At 41.7% G+C, this 20,418-nt stretch overlaps 2 protein-coding genes across 3 annotated transcripts in view; both read left to right on the top strand.

Moving 5' to 3' along the window:
- Positions 1-17,012, top strand: part of pleca (plectin a) — a 91,025-nt gene extending 74,013 nt beyond the window's left edge. Inside the window, exons 33-36 of the mRNA XM_020597331.1 lie at positions 2,238-2,336; positions 5,142-8,489; positions 8,953-15,969; positions 16,084-17,012. Of these exons, the coding sequence (XP_020452987.1) occupies positions 2,238-2,336; positions 5,142-8,489; positions 8,953-15,150 (9,645 nt within the window). The 3' untranslated portion in view covers positions 15,151-15,969; positions 16,084-17,012. The remainder of the gene's footprint in view (positions 1-2,237; positions 2,337-5,141; positions 8,490-8,952; positions 15,970-16,083) is intronic.
- A 1,433-nt stretch (positions 17,013-18,445) lies between these two features.
- Positions 18,446-20,418, top strand: part of LOC109958588 (doublesex- and mab-3-related transcription factor B1-like) — a 23,489-nt gene continuing 21,516 nt past the window's right edge. Inside the window, exon 1 of one of the 2 annotated variants that reach the window (XM_020597329.1) lies at positions 18,446-19,052. In XM_020597329.1, the coding sequence (XP_020452985.1) occupies positions 18,590-19,052 (463 nt within the window). In that variant the 5' untranslated portion in view covers positions 18,446-18,589. The remainder of the gene's footprint in view (positions 19,053-20,418) is intronic. The other variant, XM_020597330.1, reaches the window with a different exon arrangement.

Here is a 20,418-nt window from a genome sequence, read left to right as displayed (position 1 = left end):
GTCTTCGCCAGCCTGTGGACAAAGAGCCACTCAAAGCCTGTGCTCTGAAGACTGCAGAGCAAATGGTAATGTAACAGACAGATGGAAAAACAGAAGAAAATGAATCATGTCAATTAAACAAACCACCATGCAGCAGAGAGTTTTGTTTGTCAAGCACAGCTGGCATACTCGTCCTATTCATGAAAATACACGTGTTCATAAAAACTGTGCCACACTTTTAAACTGAGTTATGGTGTGTGTTTTCACTACGGAGGGTCTCCTGTTTCAGATTCCATGAACACTGTTTGATTCTATTGCTGGCTTAACTGTAATTCATGGATGATTCTGATTGTCACTAAACCACCTTCCTGTTTCTTGGTGATAGAAAGTCCAGTCAGAGTTAGAGGGCTTGAAAAAAGACTTGAACTCCATCGCTGAGAAGACAGACGAGGTTCTGTCTTCTCCTCAGCAGTCCAGCTCTGCCCCTGTGCTGCGCTCCGAGCTGGACATCACACTGAAGAAGATGGACCATGTCTACGGCCTCTCCTCCGTCTACCTGGACAAGTGAGACTCTGTGACTCTCTGACCGATGGCTTCCCTGCCTTTACTGTGCTTCTTACTTGGTGTGAATCTCTTGAATTCAGGCTCAAGACCATTGATGATGTGATCAGAAACACTAAAGATGCAGAGGACACACTGAAGAATTATGAGACTCGTCTTCGTGATGTCAGTAAAGTGCCAGCTGAGGAGAAGGAGGTGGAGGATCATCGCAATCAGCTGAAGGTATTTATTTCTCTTTGGAAAGAAGAGAATGGTTCATTGTAGATATTTTATCTTATATTTGCTATGGATGAACTCTTGCCAAACTTTTCCTCTGCATTCTTTTCATATTAAGGTGTTGACAAGTTTTTTTTGTTTCACAGTCAATGCGTGCCGAAGCAGAGGCCGACCAGATGGTATTTGACCGCCTGCAGGACGAGCTTAAGAGGGCAACCGCTATCAACGACAAGATGACAAGGATCCACAGTGAGCGTGATGCTGAACTGGAGCATTACCGTCAGCTGGTCAACAGCCTCCTGGACCGCTGGCAGGCTGTATTTGCTCAGATGGACCACAGGCTGCGGGAGCTCGGCCTCCTCGGGCGTCACATGAACTCCTATCGTGAAATCTATGAGTTGCTCATCCGCTGGCTTGGAGAAGTGAGGAAGAAGCAGGAGAAGATTCAAGCTGTGCCAATCACTGATGGCAAGGCTCTCAAGGAGCAACTGGCAGAGGAGAAGGTACAGTAAAAGACAAGAATAGACTGTGTGTGGGGTTGAGGGAAGAAAGGTTATCACACTGATTACAGAGTTTTAATAAGAATGAACTGTATCCTTTTAAACACGTTATATTTGCTGACTTTAATTATTCACTGGCTGATCATTTGTTTCTTGTAATGAAAATAAGAGTTGCAACTGTGGCTTTTCCTTTTTGCATAAAAACATTTAAATACACTGAAAATTTTAAAAAGAGGAGAGTGAAAGTATCATCTGTTTTAATGTTTTCATTTATATTCACAGAAACTCCTGGAAGAGATCGAGAAAAACAAGGACAAGATTGAAAATTGCGAGAAAAATGCAAAAGCTTATATTGATTCAGTTAAGGTCTGTACCATGTTCAGATTTACATCAAAAGAAAGCGTAGTTTCTGTCTTTACTCAAGTTTTTTCTGTTTTAGGATTACGAGTTCCAGATTTTGACCTATAAAGCCCTTCAGGATCCCATAGCATCTCCTCTAAAGAAACCCAAAATGGAATGTGCATCTGATGATATCATTCACGAGGTAGGTTTTACACACAGAGCTAGCAGCAGTGTAAGTGGTGCTGACTTGCTGAATGCTAACACATCCAGAAGAAAGAATGCCACATCTAAACCAAGTCTGCGTCCTTTGACTGCTTTTATCCATCTCCATCTCAAAAACCCAAACCAATGTTAACCATGGTTTTTTACCTCTTCACTCTGGCAGCCACTGTTTCAGAGTTTTAGCTGCTGAGAGCTTCCATGGCTGTTGGAAATGAGTATTGGTGATTCGAAAAACTCTTTTTAAAACCATGGCTAGGTGGCAGGCGGGGCTAATTTATAGACTGTATTTCAACAACACAGGGTAAAGAAGCTGGAATAACAACAGAAGGGCTGTAGGCAGCAGAGTGTCCTAAATATATGTTTTAGTTTTAGATTTCAAGTAAACATTCTGTTAACTGATCTATGCATTTCTTTCAGTATGTGACTCTGAGAACCCGCTACAGTGAACTGATGACTCTCACCAGTCAGTACATTAAATTCATCATGGATACATTACGCCGCCTGGAGGATGATGAGGTAATTACACACTTTCCTCACAGATTTATGTTGAAAACCTAAAGCCACACTAACACAGTCCGACTGTCTCCCAAAATATATGCCTTACTATATAGTATGTGGTAAAAATGGGGTCCAACCACCTCTTTATGTAGAAAACAAGTAAGTTTTACTAAGGTCCTCTAAATAATGCCATGTTTTCTACATTCTTTTCATTAGAGTGAAGAGAAAGTAGAAAATATGAGAACACATTATTTAGAGAACTCTATCTTAGTAAATTAGTCATCTTAGAAAAAAGTAAAGCCGCCAGCAGCATCCCAGCTTTCCCTGCCATAGAGGTTCATGGTGTACCTCGCTCAGCAGATAGCACTAAGGGCCTTGCTGAAGGACCCACGACTGGCCACGAACCCTGACCTGCCATACCACAGTCAGTGGTCTTAACCAATGTGCCATCCACCTGCTGTACAGGAACACCTTTGGAACTTGTACTGACTTCTGGTATTGGTTAATGAGCTTGCACAAGGATCTAAATCACACTCACAAAACGATCAATTGTGTCTTGACAGGGAACTGAACCCTGACCTGCCATACCACAGTCAGTGGTCTTGACCACTGAGCTATACGCTAGCTGGGCAGGCACACATTTAGAATGTTTACTGAAAAATTCATTTTTTCCAGTTGATTTTCCAAAATTCTATTGTAGGATTAAGATAGATGTCAGACAAAGCAGATCTAATCTGACTAAGATAGAGTGAAGATACGTGAAGTACCTCCTGAAACAGGAGAGATATACAGGAGAAAGGCATGAGGAAGAAAGTGGGGGCGGCTCAGGAAGATTCCTCTGCTTGTCCAGTCAACGTGTGAGCGCTTGAGAGTGCGAATGGGTGAATAGAGTAGTGTGAAAGCCAGCATAAAGCATAGAAATGCGCTATACAAGCCCCATTTGTGGCTTAGGAGATATTATTTATGTAGAGAGTTATGAAAACTCTTTATGTAGAAAACATGAGAACACATTATGTTTGGAACTTTTTATCACTCCATGCACATCTGATGTATTTGTCATGACATTTAAGTCTATTGTTTCAAATACATCAAGATTGTTTTCTCTCCCACTACCACCACAGAGTAGAAAACACCGGAGGTCTGTGCTGCTTTTGGATGTAATGAAAGAAACACAACAGGAAAAAACATTACCACTACTATTGCTAGCATGTTGAATTTATCTCAGTTAATCCTTCTTTAAAATGTTTCTAACGTGACAAAGTGTCACCTCCAAACTTGGCTGCAAAAGCACAAATGTGTAACTAATGTGCAACAGTCCCTTTCCCTGTTTTGCTTTGCTTTTAGCCAGTGTTTCCTTGACCATTATATTAGAGGGGCGTCCCACCTAAAAAATTGTAAACCTAGGGAAAACACTTTTTCCCTTTTCTTCTTTTCTAACTTTCTGTTGTGTTTGATCCTTTTGACCTGCTCGCCAGTGCTTTGTCATGATGAATATTAATCACACGCTTAAGAGATGAATTAGCCCCAAAGTTCCAGGTATTTAAAGCAAGACCCTCTCAGTTCATTTCATTCCTCTTTACATCAGACCAGACGCTGTCCATCGGTTAAGGAAACATTCGGGGATTTTTCAAAACCTTTCGCAATTGAGCCCTTTTCACATTTTAAAGAACTTTACAAAGTAAGAAGTGAATTCCATTAAATGTCTTGCTTTAGTTGACCAAATGCTATTCAAAGATATGACAACAAAAAGTAACAAATCCTCTCATTTGTGGCGCTTGAATCAGAAAGATTTTTCTTAGCAGTGGATTAGTTAATTAATTGCTGCCTAATCAGGACTGGTGCAGATATACCACAAACAACTGGGTTCTAAACTAGAGCTCAGAGATCAATATTACAGGTTTTGAAAATCCTGAACTTTCCTAATAGGCATCATTCACCCATACACACTGAGCACTTGCCATTCTCACAAAATGGTAGAACTCATCTCTAGATGTAGTTGTCACAGTCAGTGCAACTTGATCTTGGATTTATGTCTTGTCTCACATTTGAATCCAAGCTTACTTTGTGTTGTACGCTACATGAGCCCATGCCGTGTTTGATGTATCACTATGCTATTCTTTCTAGTGAGAGATTTCAGTTTCTTACACTTTGAATTCAGCCTTGCTGTGATGCAGTTCCATACAGCTTTAATTATTGTGCTGTTCCTTAACTTCCTAAAAAGTTTTGGTATTTTCCTGCACTGCCCTTAACACCTTTTGCATGCTCCTGAATTATTTGGTCCTATTTCAGATTAATTAAAGCTGAATTTTCTTTTGCGAAAGTACAGCCAAGACCCCTAAATACCAAATGGTGGCTGAATTATGCACAACAAATTAATTCAACCATATCAGATACGAAATTGTTGTATTTGTTGACATATAGCAGCAGCAGCAGCTACATAACTTGAAGCCCTGAAGTCCACATTTTGCAATACCCATGCAACATATCACAAAGCCTTATTACTGAGGAAATGGTAATTATTCTATAGAGTACTGGTCAATTATAAAATACCTTAACTGCATGAAAGAAAAGTGTATTGTGTTGTGAAGTTAAGTGCCATTCTGTGTGCCATACATTGAATAAACAAGACAAATATTTCTCAATACAGTATTTACCCCTAGATAAAATAACTAGTTGTCAATACTTAGCTACAGCTGTAAGATATATTCTCATTTATTTAGATGTTTATGTACCTAAATGTTTATCTGCTTTCAGTGAAGTGTTATTTTAACACCTCTAACACACTCAATTCTGTTTACTCTCTCTTTGCTTCTACTAATGCAGAAAGCTTCTGAAAAACTAAAAGAAGAGGAGAGGAAAAGGATGGCAGAGATACAGGCCGAGTTAGATAAACAGAAACAGCTGGCTGAGGCTCATGCTAAATCTGTGGCCAAAGCAGAACAGGAAGCTCAGGAGCTGAAGTTGAAGATGAAAGAAGAGGCCAGCAAGAGACAGGATGTGGCAGTGGATGCTGAGAAACAGAAGCAAAACATACAGCACGAGCTGCAGCATCTAAAGAGTCTGTCAGAACAGGAGATCAAGTCCAAGAGTCAGCAGCTAGAAGAGGCACTAGTCAGTCGCAGGAAGATTGAGGAGGAAATTCACATAATTAGACTCCAGTTAGACACGACAACAATACAGAAGACCACAGCTGAGGCTGAGTTACAAAAGCTCAGAGACAAGGCTGCTGAGGCAGAGAAGCTCAGGAAAGCTGCTCAGGAGGAGGCAGAAAGGCTTCGGAAACAAGTGAACGAAGAAGCTCAGAAGAAGAAAAATGCAGAAGATGAGCTGAAGCGTAAATCTGAAGCCGAAAAAGAGGCTGCCAAACAGAAGCAGAAAGCACTGGATGACCTGCAGAAATTCAAAATGCAAGCAGAGGAGGCAGAGAGGCGCATGAAACAAGCTGAAGACGAGAAACTGAGGCAGATTAAGGTAGTAGAGGAGGTGGCACAAAAGACTGCTGCTACAGAGTTGCAAGCCAAATCCATGTCATTCAACGAAAAAGCATCAAAACTGGAGGAATCCCTTAAGAAAGAGCAGGGCACTGTCCTTCAGTTGCAGGAGGAAGCTGAAAAACTCCGAAAACAACAAGAGGAAGCCAACAAGGCCAGGGAGCAAGCAGAAAAAGAGCTTGAAACATGGAGACAGAAAGCCAATGAGGCTCTCCGCTTACGGCTACAAGCTGAAGAGGAAGCCCAAAAGAAGAACCAGGCTCAGGAGGAGGCAGAAAAGCAGAAGGCTGAGGCAGAAAGAGACACCAAGAAAAAGGCTAAAGCTGAAGAAGCTGCACTTAAGCAGAAGGAGAATGCAGAGAAAGAGTTGGAAAAACAGAGGAAATTTGCTGAACAAATAGCTCAGCAAAAGCTGTCTGCAGAACAAGAATGTATTCGTTTAAAGGCTGACTTTGAACATGCTGAACAACAGAGGGGCCTGTTAGATAATGAACTCCAGCGTCTGAAAAATGAGGTGAATGCTGCTGAAAAGCAGAGAAGACAACTGGAAGATGAGCTGGCTAAGGTCAGAAGTGAAATGGATGCTCTTCTGCAGATGAAGATTCAAGCTGAGCAGGAGACACTGTCAAAGACAGAAAAGAGTAAACAGCTTCTTGAGTCAGAAGCACTGAAAATGAAACAACTTGCTGAGGAAGCAACTAGACTGAGATTGGTTGCTGAAGAGGCAAAGAAGCAGAGGCAGATCGCAGAGGAAGAAGCAGCCCAGCAAAGAGCTGAAGCTGAGAAAATACTTAAGGAAAAGCTGGCTGCCATCAACGAAGCAACACGTCTGAAGACTGAAGCAGAAATCGCTCTGAAGGCCAAAGATGCAGAGAATGAAAGACTCAAAAGAAAAGCTGAGGATGAGGCATATCAGAGAAAGCTGCTGGAGGACCAAGCCGCTCAGCATAAACAAGACATTGAGGAGAGAATCACACACCTGCAGAGCTCCTCTGTTTCTGAGTTAGACAGACAAAAAACTATTGTGGAAGAAACTCTGAGGCAAAAGAAGGTGGTTGAAGAGGAAATTCACATCATTAAGATCAATTTTGAGAAAGCTTCAAAAGAGAAGTCTGATTTGGAGGCGGAGTTAAAGAAACTGAAGGGTATTGCAGATGAGACACAGAAGAGCAAACTCAAAGCAGAGGAGGAGGCAGAGAAACTGAAAAAACTTGCAGCAGAGGAAGAGAAGAAAAGGAAAGAAGCTGAGGAGAAAGTGAAGAAGATTGCTGCAGCAGAGCAAGAGGCAGCCAGGCAATGCAAGGGCGCTCAGGAGGAAGTTGAACGCCTCAAACAAAAAGCTGCTGAAGCAAATAAACAGAAAGAAATGGCTGAGAAAGAAGCAGAGAAGCAGGTCATTCTGGCCAAAGAGGCAGCACAGAAATGCACTGCTGCAGAACAGAATGCTCAAGATGTTCTCAGTAAGAATAAAGAAGACATTCTTGCTCAGGAAAAGCTGAAAGATGAGTTTGAAAATGCTAAGAAACTTGCACAAGCAGCAGAGAAAGCAAAAGAGAAAGCAGAGAAAGAGGCTGCTTTGCTCCGTCAAAAAGCAGAGGACGCTGAAAAACAGAAAAATGCAGCAGAGAATGAAGCCGCTAAACAGGCCAAAGCTCAAAAAGATGCAGAGAGACTGAGGAAAGAAGCAGAGGATGAGGCCTCCAAGCGAGCAGCAGCTGAGGCAGCGGCTCTAAAGCAGAAGCAGCAGGCTGATGCAGAGATGGCCAAGCACAAAAAAGAAGCAGAACAAGCAGTTAAACAGAAGTCTCAGGTTGAAAAGGAGCTTAAAATGGTTAAACTACAACTGGAAGAAACAGATAATCAGAAAGCAGTGTTGGATGAGGAGCTTCAGCGAGTTAAAGGTGAAGTAAATAATGCTGTCAAACAAAAGGCACAGGTGGAGGATGAGCTGTCCAAAGTTAAGGTCCAGATGGATGAGCTCCTGAAACTTAAGCTCAAAATTGAGGAAGAAAATCGGCGCCTCATGCAGAAAGACAAAGAGAATACACAGAAATTACTGGCAGAAGAAGCTGAGAAAATGAAAAGCCTGGCAGAGGAAGCTGCCAGACTTAGTGTGGAGGCTGAAGAAACAGCCAGACAGAGGCAGAGTGCAGAGGATGAACTGGCTGAACAGAGGGCACTTGCAGAGAATATGCTAAAGGAGAAAATGCTGGCCATTCAAGAGGCTATAAAACTGAAAGCTGAGGCAGAGGAGCTCCAGAAACAAAAGAACCAGGCACAGGAAAATGCTAAAAAACTATTAGAAGACAAACAAGAGATTCAGAAGCTCCTTGATAAGGAGACAGAGGGCTTTCAAAAATCTTTAGAGGCTGAGAGAAAGAGGCAGCTTGAAGTTACAGCTGAGGCAGAGGAACTGAAATTGAGGGTGAAGGAGCTCAGTGATGCTCAGGCAAAAGCAGAAAAAGAGGCTAAGAAATTCAAGAAACAAGCTGATGAGGCAAAATCTCGTCTTCAAGAGACAGAAAAGCAAACTACCGAAATTGTTGTGCAAAAGTTGGAGACACAGAGGCTACAGAGCACCAGAGAGGCAGATGACTTGAAGAGAGCCATTGCTGACCTTGAAAAAGAGAAAGAGAGAGTGAAAAAAGAGGCAGAGGAACTTCAGAAAAAAACTAAAGAGGTATGCTCACAAAAAATGACTGTCATTCAATTTATATAACCCACAAAGTTACTATGATGCTGTTAAACACACTAACTACTGTATTCGTGGAACATTTCACATGTAAATTAACATCCAGTATGATTGCTTGCTTACTTTCTTGCCATGATAAAAGAATCAATACCCATTTAATGTCCATATGCTAAATATGAATCTGGACCCTGGTTTAACATAAATGGTGGGAACAAAGGGAAACAATTAGCCTGGCTCTGTTTAGTTAACTTCCAGATTAAACCAACAAGAGAGTCAGGCTACTTGTGTCCCCTGTTGCCAGTCCCTGAGAAGTCATATTGATGTTCTCATCTAACTCCTGGCAGGAAAGCGCATTTCCAAAAATGTTGCATTATTTAAATATTTCGTTAAGTTGCATACAAGGATTGTGTGATAATTCACTGACATTTGACATATTTTGTTTTCCAAACAGATGGAAAATGCCCAGCAAGAACAAATTGAGCAACAGAAGACCATGCTACAGCAGTCTTTCCTCACCGAGAAGGAACTGTTGTTGAAAAAAGAAAAGGCTGTTGAAGATGAGAAAAAGAAACTTGAGAAACAGCTTGGGGATGAAGTGAACAAGGCCAAAGCTCTCAAAGATGAACAAGAACATCAGAGGAAGTTAATGGAAGAGGAGAAGAAGAAACTTCAAGCCATAATGGATGAAGCTGTAAAGAAACAAAAGGATGCTGAAGCAGAGATGAAAAACAAGCAGAAAGAAATGGAAGCACTTGAAAAGAAAAGACTTGAACAAGAACAACTCTTGGAAGAGGAAAACAAAAAGCTTAAAGAGAAACTGCAGAATCTTGAGGTTGCCTCCAAACAGGGAGCATCCAAAATGAAGGAAATTGAAGTCCAGACTGATGAGGTTCCTGAGGAGCAGCTAGTTGCTGTGACAATGGTGGGGACAACAAAGAAAGTTTTCAATGGCTCTGTTGAAGAGGGAGTGAAAAAAGATGGCGTGTCACCATTAGCATTTGAGGGAATAAGAGAGAAAGTGCCTGCTGAAAGGCTCCATGGCATTGGTCTCCTGACTAAAAAAGAGTTTGACAAACTGAAGAAGGGCAAAATCTCTGTGCAAGACCTCGAAAAGACTGATAAAGTTAAATCATGCCTTAAGGGTCAGAGCTGTGTTGGAGGTGTCTTGACTCCATCCAAAGAAAAAATGAGCATCTATCAGGCCATGACAGAGAACAAGATTACTCCTAATACTGCCACAATGCTCCTGGAGGCTCAAGCAGCTTGTGGTTACATGGTAGATCCAGTGAAAAACAGACTCCTGTTTGTAGATGAGGCTGTTAAGGATGAGCTAATTGGGCCTGAGCTCCATGATAGATTGCTCTCTGCAGAAAGAGCAGCCACTGGCTTTAAGGATCCCTATACTGGAGCCAAAATCTCTCTCTTTGAGGCCATGACGAAAGGGCTGATTGAAAAGGAGCCGGCCACCAAATTCTTGGATGTACAACTTGCAACTGGTGGCATCATTGACCCCCTGAACAGTCACAGAGTGCCCCTGCAGACCGCCTACAAGCAGGGTCAGTTTGACTCAGACATGAACAAGAAACTCACTGATCCCAGTGATGATTGCAAATTATTTATTGACCCCAGCACCCAGGAGCCACTCACTTATAAACAATTACTGGACAGGTGTATCAAAGATGCAGACACAGGCCTGCTGATATTACCAATAACTGAGAAAGCTGCTCAAAGTGAAAGGACATACACAGATGTGGAGACTAAGGAAGTATTTAGTAAATCAACTGTTGATGTGCCTTTTGGAAGATTCAAAGGAAAAACAGTCACTATTTGGGAAGTAATAAATTCAGAATATTTCACTGAAGAGCAAAGGAGGGAACTGATCCGCCAGTACAAGACAGGCAAGATCACAGTGGAAAAGATTATCAGAATTGTCATCACTGTTATGGAAGACAAAGAGAAGAATAATGAAAACGTGTTCAATGGTTTGAGGGCTCCAGTCTCTTCCAGTGAACTGTTAGAGACTAAGATTATAAACAAAGACTTGTTCAACAAACTGAGTAATGGCAAGATAACAGTTAAAGAAGTCTCTGAAATGGAGCCTGTGAAAAAGGCACTGCAAGGAACACCAAGCATTGCTGGACTATTGAATGAACCAACCAAGGAGAAAATGCCTTTCTATGAAGCTATGAAGAAAGAACTACTTTCACCAGAAACTGCAGTAAGCCTTCTTGAAGCCCAAGCAGCGACTGGGTTTGTCATTGATCCTGTCAAAAATGAGAGGGTCCCTGTTAATGAAGCTGTTAAGTCAGGTCTTGTGGGTCCAGAGCTGCATGAACAACTTCTGTCTGCTGAGAGAGCTGTCAGTGGCTACAGAGATCCATATACGGGAAACAAAGTGTCTCTGTTTGAAGCCTTGAACAAAGGCCTTGTTAAGAAAGACCATGGCATTCGTCTGCTTGAGGCACAACTTGCAACAGGTGGAATTATTGACCCAATTAAAAGTTATCGCATCCCACATGAGGTTGCCTGCAAACGTGGATACTTTGATGAAGAAATCGCCAAGGTGCTGAACAAAAACAATGATGAAACAAAGGTCTTTTATGATCCCAACTCACAAGAGGATGTAACCTATGCTCAGCTTATCGATAAATGTGTCACAGACAAAGAAACTGGACTTCCATTGCTTCCCTTCTCAAAGAAGGCTGCAAAGCCAAAAGAAGACAAACAGATTTCAGAGGCCAAGACAAAGAAGGCCTTGAACCAGACAGCCATGGAGCTTGAGTATGGACCTTTCAAAGGGAGAAAAGTCACAATCTGGGAGATCATACACTCTGAATACATCACTGAGGAGCAACGACTAGAGCTGATTCGCCAGTACAGAATGGGACAGGTGACAATTGAAAAGATGATAAAGATTGTGATAACAATGGTTGAGGAAAAAGAGAACAAAACAAAGGAAGAGGCCTGTTTTGAAGGCCTTAGGGCACCAGTCACTGCCAGCTCATTACTCGATTCCAACATCATTGATATGACTACATTTGATCAACTTCAGCAGGGTAAAAAGACACCTAAAGAAATTGCTGAAACTGATAAGGTCAGGAAGTACTTAAAGGGTACAGACCACATTGATGGTATCACTATGGAAGATTCAGATGAGAAGTTAAGCATATATCAGGCAATAAAAAGGAATGTTTTGCAACTAAACACTGGTCTGGCACTACTTGCAGCCCAAGCTGGAACTGGCTTCATAACTGATCCAGTCAAAAATCTGAAATACTCTGTGGATGATGCGGTGAAGGTTGGAGTTGTTGGCCCAGAGCTTCATGAGAAACTTCTTTCAGCTGAAAAAGCAGTGAGTGGATACAAAGATCCATATACAGGAAACAAGATTTCCCTGTTTCAAGCCATGAAGAAAGAGCTTGTATTAAGGGAGGATGCTATTCCTCTCCTGGAGGCTCAGTTTTCTACAGGAGGAATCATTGATCCAGTCAGCAGTCATCGTGTTCCCAATGATGTGGCCATTCAGCGTGACTATCTCAATAAGCAAATGGCCAAGTCCTTCAATGAACCTTCAGGTGATGTTAAAGGCTTCACTAATCCCAACACAAATGAAAGTGTCACTTACAAGCAATTGTTGGAAAAATGTGTAAGAGACCCCAACTCTGGTCTGTGCTATCTACCTTTATCAAAAGCTGAAGCTCCTGCTCCTGTGGAGAAATCCTATCAGTTCACAGAAGAGCAAGCCCAAACAGATCTAGCCAACACTCAAATTGAGATCCCTCATAAGAGTTTTGCAGGAAAGAGCATGACCATTTGGGAAGTCATGAACTCAAATATGCTTCCAGAGGAGGAGAGGCACCGGCTCATGGAGCAGTTTCGCTTAGGGCAAATCACAAAAGAAAGAATGCTAATAATAATCATTGAAATCATTGAACACAGGGAAACCCTAAAGTCAGATCAGGGCATGTCATGTGATGTCATCAGAAGAAAGGTTACGATTGAGGAGCTTTACAGTGCTCGAATTATTGACTTGCAAACGTACAACCTCTTGAAACAAGAAAAGATGAGCATTCGTGAGGTAATGGAAATGCCATCAGTAAAACAATACCTCTTTGGTACCGGCTGTATTGCTGGAATAATGTCAGACAGTCCACCAAGGATCAGCATCTACCAGGCTATGAAGAGTGGACAGATTAAGCCTGAAGTTGCTTTGAATCTCCTTGAAGCCCAAGCAGCAACAGGATTCATGACTGATCCAGTTAGAGATGAACTTCTAACAGTAGATGAAGCTGTGCGCAAAGGGCTCGTGGGCCCGGAACTTCATGATAAACTTCTCTCTGCTGAGAGAGCAGTGACAGGGTACAAGGATCCATACAGTGGAAAAGTGATTTCGCTCTTCCAGGCAATGAAAAAAGACCTGATTCCTGAGGACTATGCCTTGAGGCTTTTGGAGGCCCAGCATGCAACTGGTGGATTAATGGATCCTGAATACTACTTCCGCCTCCCCGCAGATGTAGCCATGCAGCGTGGATACATCAACAAAGAGACACTTGACAGAATATCTGAACCTGCTGGGGATGTGCGAGGGTACACCGATCCAACAACAGATGAAAAACTGTCTTATGCCCAGCTACTGAAAAGATGCAGAGTTGATAAAGAAAGCGGTTTGAGGCTGCTTTCACTGGCAGATAGAAGACTTCTCTTCAAGGGTCTCAGAAAGCAAATCACTTTGGATGAGCTGCTTCTTTCAGAAATTATTGACCAAAAGACATACAATGAACTCAATGAGGGCATCACCTCAGTGGAGGAGGTCAGCAGACACCTGAAGAAATACCTTGAAGGGACCAGCTGTATTGCTGGTGTGTATGTAGAATCTAGCAAAGACTGTTTGTCCATTTACCAAGCCATGAAGAAGAACATGATCAGACCAGGAACTGCCTTTGAGCTTCTTGAGGCTCAAGCTGCCACAGGCTATGTAATTGATCCTATTAAGAATCTGAAACTAAATGTCACTGAAGCTGTCAGAATGGGTGTTGTTGGCCCAGAGTTTAAAGACAAACTCCTCTCAGCTGAACGAGCTGTCACAGGCTACAAGGATCCTTATTCTGGCAAGATCATCTCACTATTTCAGGCTATGAAAAAGGGTCTCATTCTGAAAGACCATGGCATCCGTCTGTTAGAGGCTCAGATTGCTACTGGTGGAATCATTGATCCACAGGAGAGCCACCGCTTGCCAGTTGAAACAGCATATAAACGCGGCCTCTTTGACAAGGAAATGAATGAAATTCTCACTGACCCATCTGATGATACAAAGGGCTTCTTTGACCCCAACACTGAGGAAAATCTCACTTATTTGCAACTGATGGAGAGGTGTATGATAGACCCAGAAACAGGACTTGCACTTCTGCTGCTGAAAGAAAAGAAGCGTGAGAGGAAGACATCATCCAAGTCTTCTGTTCGCAAACGTAGGGTTGTCATCGTTGATCCAGAGACAGGCAAAGAGATGTCTGTTTATGAAGCATATCAGAAAGGGCTTATTGATCACCAGACATATCTAGAGCTGTCAGAACAAGAGTGTGAATGGGAGGAAATTACCATCACCTCATCTGATGGAGTTGTGAAATCCATGATCACCGACAGAAGGTCCGGTCGGCAGTATGATATTGATGATGCAATTTCACGGGGCCTAATTGACCAATCAGCTCTGGATCAATACAGAGCAGGAACTCTGTCCATCACAGAGTTTGCAGACATGCTGTCTGGAAATACAAGTGGTGTCAGATCACGCTCATCCTCCTTTGGCTCCTCCTCCTCCTACACCATGAGCCCAATACCATCTATAAAACCACCAGCAACCACCTGGAGTGACCCAACAGAGGAAACTGGCCCTGTGGCTGGAATCTTAGATACAGATACACTGGAGAAGGTATCTGTCACAGAGGCCATTCACAGAAACCTTGTGGACAACATAACGGGTCAAAGATTGCTGGAAGCTCAGGCCTGTACAGGAGGCATCATCGACCCAAATACCGGAGAGAAATTCTCTGTTGCAGATGCACTGAACAAAGGGCTTGTGGATAAAATCATGGTAGACCGCATCACTCTAGCACAGAAGGCCTACAATGGATTTGAAGATCCCAGAACCAAAACCAAAATGTCAGCAGCCCAAGCCCTAAAGAAAGGGTGGTTGTACTATGAGGCTGGACAGCGATTCCTGGAGGTCCAGTATCTCACTGGGGGATTGATTGAACCAGATGCTACCAGCAGAGTCTCTATAGATGAGGCTGTGAAGAACGGCACCTTAGATGCACGCACTGCACAGAAGTTACGAGATGTTAGCGCATACTCAAAATACCTCACATGCCCTAAAACCAAGCTTAAAATCTCCTACAAGGATGCTATGGAAAGAAGCATGATAGAGGAGGGGACTGGTCTACGACTACTTGAAGCATCATCTCAGTCCAGCAAAGGTCTCTACAGTCCCTATAGCATCAGTGGATCAGGTTCTGCTACTGGGTCACGGTCTGGCTCAAGACCTGGATCCAGGTCAGGCTCCAGAAGAGGCAGCTTTGATGCCACAGGATCAAGTTTTACAACAACCTTCGCCGCCTCTTCCTACAGTTCACAAAGCTTTGTCCGCCGATACTGAGGAGCCTTAAAGTTAAAGAATGATTTTCTGAGTAAAGGTTACATTATAGGCCTAAAACCACAGTGCTCACCAAATGTCTAATTCTCAGTGGAATAAAGACTACATTTATTCTGCTCTGCATGTGGTTGTTACAAGACTTTTAATATTTAATTTTATACAAGTTAAATCATTTTTGTATATTTCTTTTACTTTTAGTCATGTTTATGCTATCTAATCAGACCTTGCAATTACTTTCCTGTAAGCATACACAAGTTGTTTATTATTTTTAATATCTGAAAACATTTTGTGTACATTCTAATTTTTGGTTGTAAACCATTTGACATACATGAATTCATACTTTCAATATTGTATGTTACACTATAACTGAAACTTCATAACCATTAGCCTAACCATCAAAGAGAACCAAACTGGGTGTACAAACACATTTTCTATACATCTGTATATTTCTGAATACTAACAAAAGTTAGATAAAGAAAGACGAAATCACCCTACAGAGCAGAATAATTCTCCTTAAGATGAACAACACTATGACTGTCCCCTATAAAAATGACAAGCATCAAGATCTTTACTCTCCTGGGCTACACTGCCGCATATACTCTGGCAATATCAACTATGCTCCACTCCCAACTGTCTGTCATGAAACCTGGAGTTACAGCAACATGCTACCCTTGGGAAATGAACCACAAAAGCAAGCTACCATAAACAGAAGGAATATATAGCCTAATATGACAGTTAACACCATCTGTCAGCTCTGGATTTTACACATCCGACCTCAAGACCAACACATACAAGTCCCTGCTTTTCTGGACACTTAAAAAGGTACATAAAGACAGATTACATTTAATCATCTTGCAATTAAGTGTGGTTTCTTGTTATATTTATGTCAGTGGAGTTTTTAAGCCTAATGTTCTCATTCTGTGTTGAATTTTTCAGATACTGTCGTCACTGTTATCTCGTCTCCAGCTCTGCTCAGATGTCTTCCAGGCACTCGTGGCATTAATTTGAACTGTGACCTTCACTGTAATCAATGATTTTATGCAAGAGTACAATAACACACTTGCTTATACAGTGTTTCTTCAGATTCTTCGTAATGGACCATTCTGAAACCTGCATCTAATCTTGAACTCATTTAAAGGCCTAAATCATGCTTTGTAAGTGCCTGCAGTACACTGTTAAACACTTTACTGGGATGTTTAATATTATAAGATGGTGCAGTTATACTGTAAACTGACTGATGCATGAGTGAAAGAGCAATGCTATGCTATGATTACTGTGTTATCAGGTAAGCCTTTTTACAGTCCAACTATGTCACAATCTATCTTAAAAACAGTTAATAGTTCATTTCAGTGTGCAGTCACACATGGCTGAATGTATGGTTAGAATGCTTAATAGCTAAGATTGACATTATTTGAATATGTTTTCCCTTCACAGACAGGTAATGGAATGTATGTACTTTATATTGATGATTACATAGAACACTATTGCTGAAAGACATTAACATTTTTGGGAAAAATCTTTAAGCTTTGCCACCAGACCCAGTATTTGTATTTTCCACCATACAATATATAATTTTTTGATTTAAGATCTCCTTTGTAAAGCAACACATTTGATCTATAATGTTTTATTTTCATACTCTATATTTCTGCTTTGCATGTTTTACTGACATTTAAAGGTGCAAAAATGCAATAGTTGCATCTATTAAAACATTAGGTTTCTTATGTTTTAAAAGGTTTGAAGAATGTATTTTAATGAGGGTTAGCAAGCCTTGTTTAAAATGGTGTATTTATAATAAAATGGTGACAAGGTCTTTTGTTGTAGCACCCTATACTATGTAAATAAACATGCAAATGATGTGGGGGGCTTTTCTCGTTTACTAATATTTTGGCAGAACCCATTGAATGTTAATCTAATGAAAATATATTTTAAGATTAGATCAGATTCATTTTTAATTAAAACAGATGTCTTGTAGCAGTTTGCTATATTTCCAGGTTCTATAGTCAAATGTTGAGTGTTTATCTAGAAGTCAAAACTAACTTACAGCTTTGAATATGCAGGACTTATCAGTCTTTAATCTTTCAGTTAGCCATGGCCAATATAGGCACTCCTAACAGCACAAATGTAATTCATTCAGTTAAAGGTGTTTTTGAGCATGGCTGCTGCACCTTTTACTGTCCAGGTGACTGTTATTGAGACTGTATTTTAACATACTGCCATTATTCTTTCTGTACTATCAGAGCATTATTTTTGCCTATGAAGCTCTATGCCTTTCTTTGTATTTTTAAAGGTTTAAAAGGTTGATTGTATTCTGTACTTAGCATATCACAGAAAGTTCATATCAGGGTATGTAAATGATTATCTGCCACTTTAGAGGCCTAATGGTCTTGAATAGCTGAAGACTGACATCTAGTGGCTGTACAGTGTGACTGCAGCCATCCGCTGATGGGTTTGAATGCAGGTAGTTTGGGTATTTTTTTAAAAATTAAGTGGTTGCTGGTGGGAGAAGTTTTAAAATTCTAAATTTGTAAGTAATTATGTCAAATAACTATATGCCCCAAAATATAGTTAACTAAAAAAGTACATTAGCCTATTTCTTACTGAAATGCAAAAGTATGAAATGAAAAGTAAAATATAGTATAATGAACAGTAGAGTAAGACTGATTGAAAAACAAACTGCGTCGGTCTCTTCCTTGGCATATATTGTAAAGATCACTATTGTAGATGACATGCTATACTGTGTATAGCCTGCAGTCTTTACTCAGGGAATTCCCCCACTTAGACATTTTTTGGCCTGTGTGCCACATTAAGTTGCATTTTTAGACCCACAGATAAACATTAGCGTGCTACATAATAAATATGATCTTACATCATAACTGTATTGTTCATATTATGACGTGATAACTTTAGCAATGCAGTGAATCTTAACCACACAGCAAGCTGAGTTTGGCCAACACGACATGCATACTGTATGTGTGCACAGTGGTGTATGAGCCCCGACCGCTGCGCCTCAGACTGTAATTTGCTTTGACAACAAATCAGTTCTTTCCCCGTTATTATCAACCTAAATTAATCCGCTGCCAAATATAGGAGTTTGATAAAACTCGAAGGTGTGCTTTTACCTATGTTTTAGGCATGTTTCTTTTTTTTTTTTTTTTTTTGTAAAAACGATTGTCAAAGACTCCACCAAATGGAGCGGAACGTGAGCTGGGCCTAAATGTGCCCAGACTCAGGCTGAGCGCATTTAGGACCCGCCCACGTTCCGCTCCAGCCTGTGATTGGCTTAGTTATGCCCCAATTAATTGTTGTTATTGCTCTTCGACAGTCTGCCAATAATAATGGCCAAATCACTTTTCCCACGCCTCAAAATGATACATTTTATACAAAGTTGGGGCTGGGCCTAGCTGGGGAGGCCTCTGGTGATTTAGAGACGGGCATTTCTAAAATGCCCTTATCTAAACAAATCATGGTATCCGCCGCCGAAAAACCCCGACAGCCGAAATGCACCCGGTGCCGTTATCATGGGATTATTGTCCCGCAAAAGGGCCACATGAAGCGCTGCCCTTTCCTCAAATGTGGCTGCTGCAAGTGCAATCTCGTCACAGAGCGGACTCGGATCGCCACCCTCCAGCGAAACCTGAAGAGAGCTGAGAATGCAGTGATAAGGATTAAATCCCAAAATAAGCAGCAGCGACCCTGCGACCACACCGCTGTCAGCCTAAGGAACCCAGCAGATGAAGGGGCTTGTGCGTTCTCGGCCACGGATGGAGACGTTGGTCTGTCGGAGGTCGCGGAAGCACCCCTGGACCTCCGCTGCAAACCTGCGGCAGGACGAGAGCATGTGGCCGGTTTGGACAGCAGGTGTGTGCTGCCTTTCCCTTCCAGTGAAGGGTGGTGTACATCTTTTAGTAAGTTATCCTTATTTGTTAATTTAAATTATTGATTATCTTAGTGGTAAATTTCACTGACACAGGTCAAGTAAGATAAACTGTTGAAAGTTATATTTACATTTCGAGCTAAATAAAAACAATCTCACTTATTAGAAAGAGAAATAATTTTAGAAATTATCTGTATTATTACATGTACAGTTGTGCCATTTTCAAGTAAACACATTTCAAAGAGATACGATCATTCTTAAAGCGTGAAATAAAGTTACTAAAAGTTTTTTTTATAAACGTCCGGCGTTCGGCGGGGGTGACGTCATTAACGGTCCTGTCTGGGCCCAGGGACAGCTGCAGGACGCTCGAGGTCGGTGTCATGAAGCTCACAGAGACTTTCATTTGTGACTTCGTGAAGGGTTTTATTTGAACATCCATTCGGAGCACGGTTTCAACAACTCACTAACATGGGCTTTTTCGCGTACCTTGCTATTCAAGCATATACCAGCCCACAGTGACACCCTGTGGGCCTACACAATCATTACAGCTAAATATCATCACATCTCCCCCTTTTAAATTGTCAATCAACATTTACTTTTGGTTTACTCTGAAATAAGAGGGTGGCAAGTAACTATCTGAATGCACTAAACATATTAAACAACACATTTCCAACTGAACAGAACAAAGTTACACTTCACACCTTCTCTTCTCTCTCTCTTGTCCACTTTTGTTTTTTGTTTTTTTTTCATTCAGTAACATAGTCTTTGAACCGGACTGGGGTTTTGACCATTCGCCCAGCTAAGGTTCTTTTTGGAGTGGATCTCGGACTGAGAGATACAGCAGGTGTTGCATCTGTAGTAACGGGACCAGAGGTTAAGTCACTAGTCTCTACTGCTGTAGGTGACACCAGCGCATCAGGCACTTCCAGGATGTGCCTCCTGTTTCTGCGGGCAAGCATGCCTTGCTCTGTTTGCACATAATAAGATCTAGGTTCTGGAGCCTTAGCAACTACTGTAGCAGGAGTTTTCCATCCTTCTCTCCATCGTGTTTGATGTTGATGCTCTGGCCCGTCCGTAGCTCAGGTAGTGGTTTTGTAGAGTGTCGCCTGTTATAAAAGAAGCGATAAGCTGCTTTCATCTGTTGATCTTTCTGTCTGACAGCTTCCTGATCCACGGGACGTATATTCAGGAGTTCAGGCAAGATGGGAACTGTCGTTCTCAACTGTCGGCCAGTCATTAGTTGAGCAGGGCTCAAACCTGTAGCAGAGATTGGTGTAGCTCGATAACTCATTAGAGCCAAAGAAGGATCAGATTGGCGCAAAATTCTTTTTGCAGTAGCAACGCCCCTTTCCGCTGCGCCATTGGCTTGAGGATAATGTGGACTGGATGTTGTGTGT

The sequence above is a fragment of the Monopterus albus genome, unplaced genomic scaffold (assembly GCF_001952655.1).
Source record: "Monopterus albus unplaced genomic scaffold, M_albus_1.0 scaffold34.1, whole genome shotgun sequence".
Lineage (NCBI taxonomy): Eukaryota > Metazoa > Chordata > Actinopteri > Synbranchiformes > Synbranchidae > Monopterus > Monopterus albus.
Note: the sequence above shows the minus strand (reverse complement) of the source record. Positions and strands in the feature narration are given on the sequence as shown.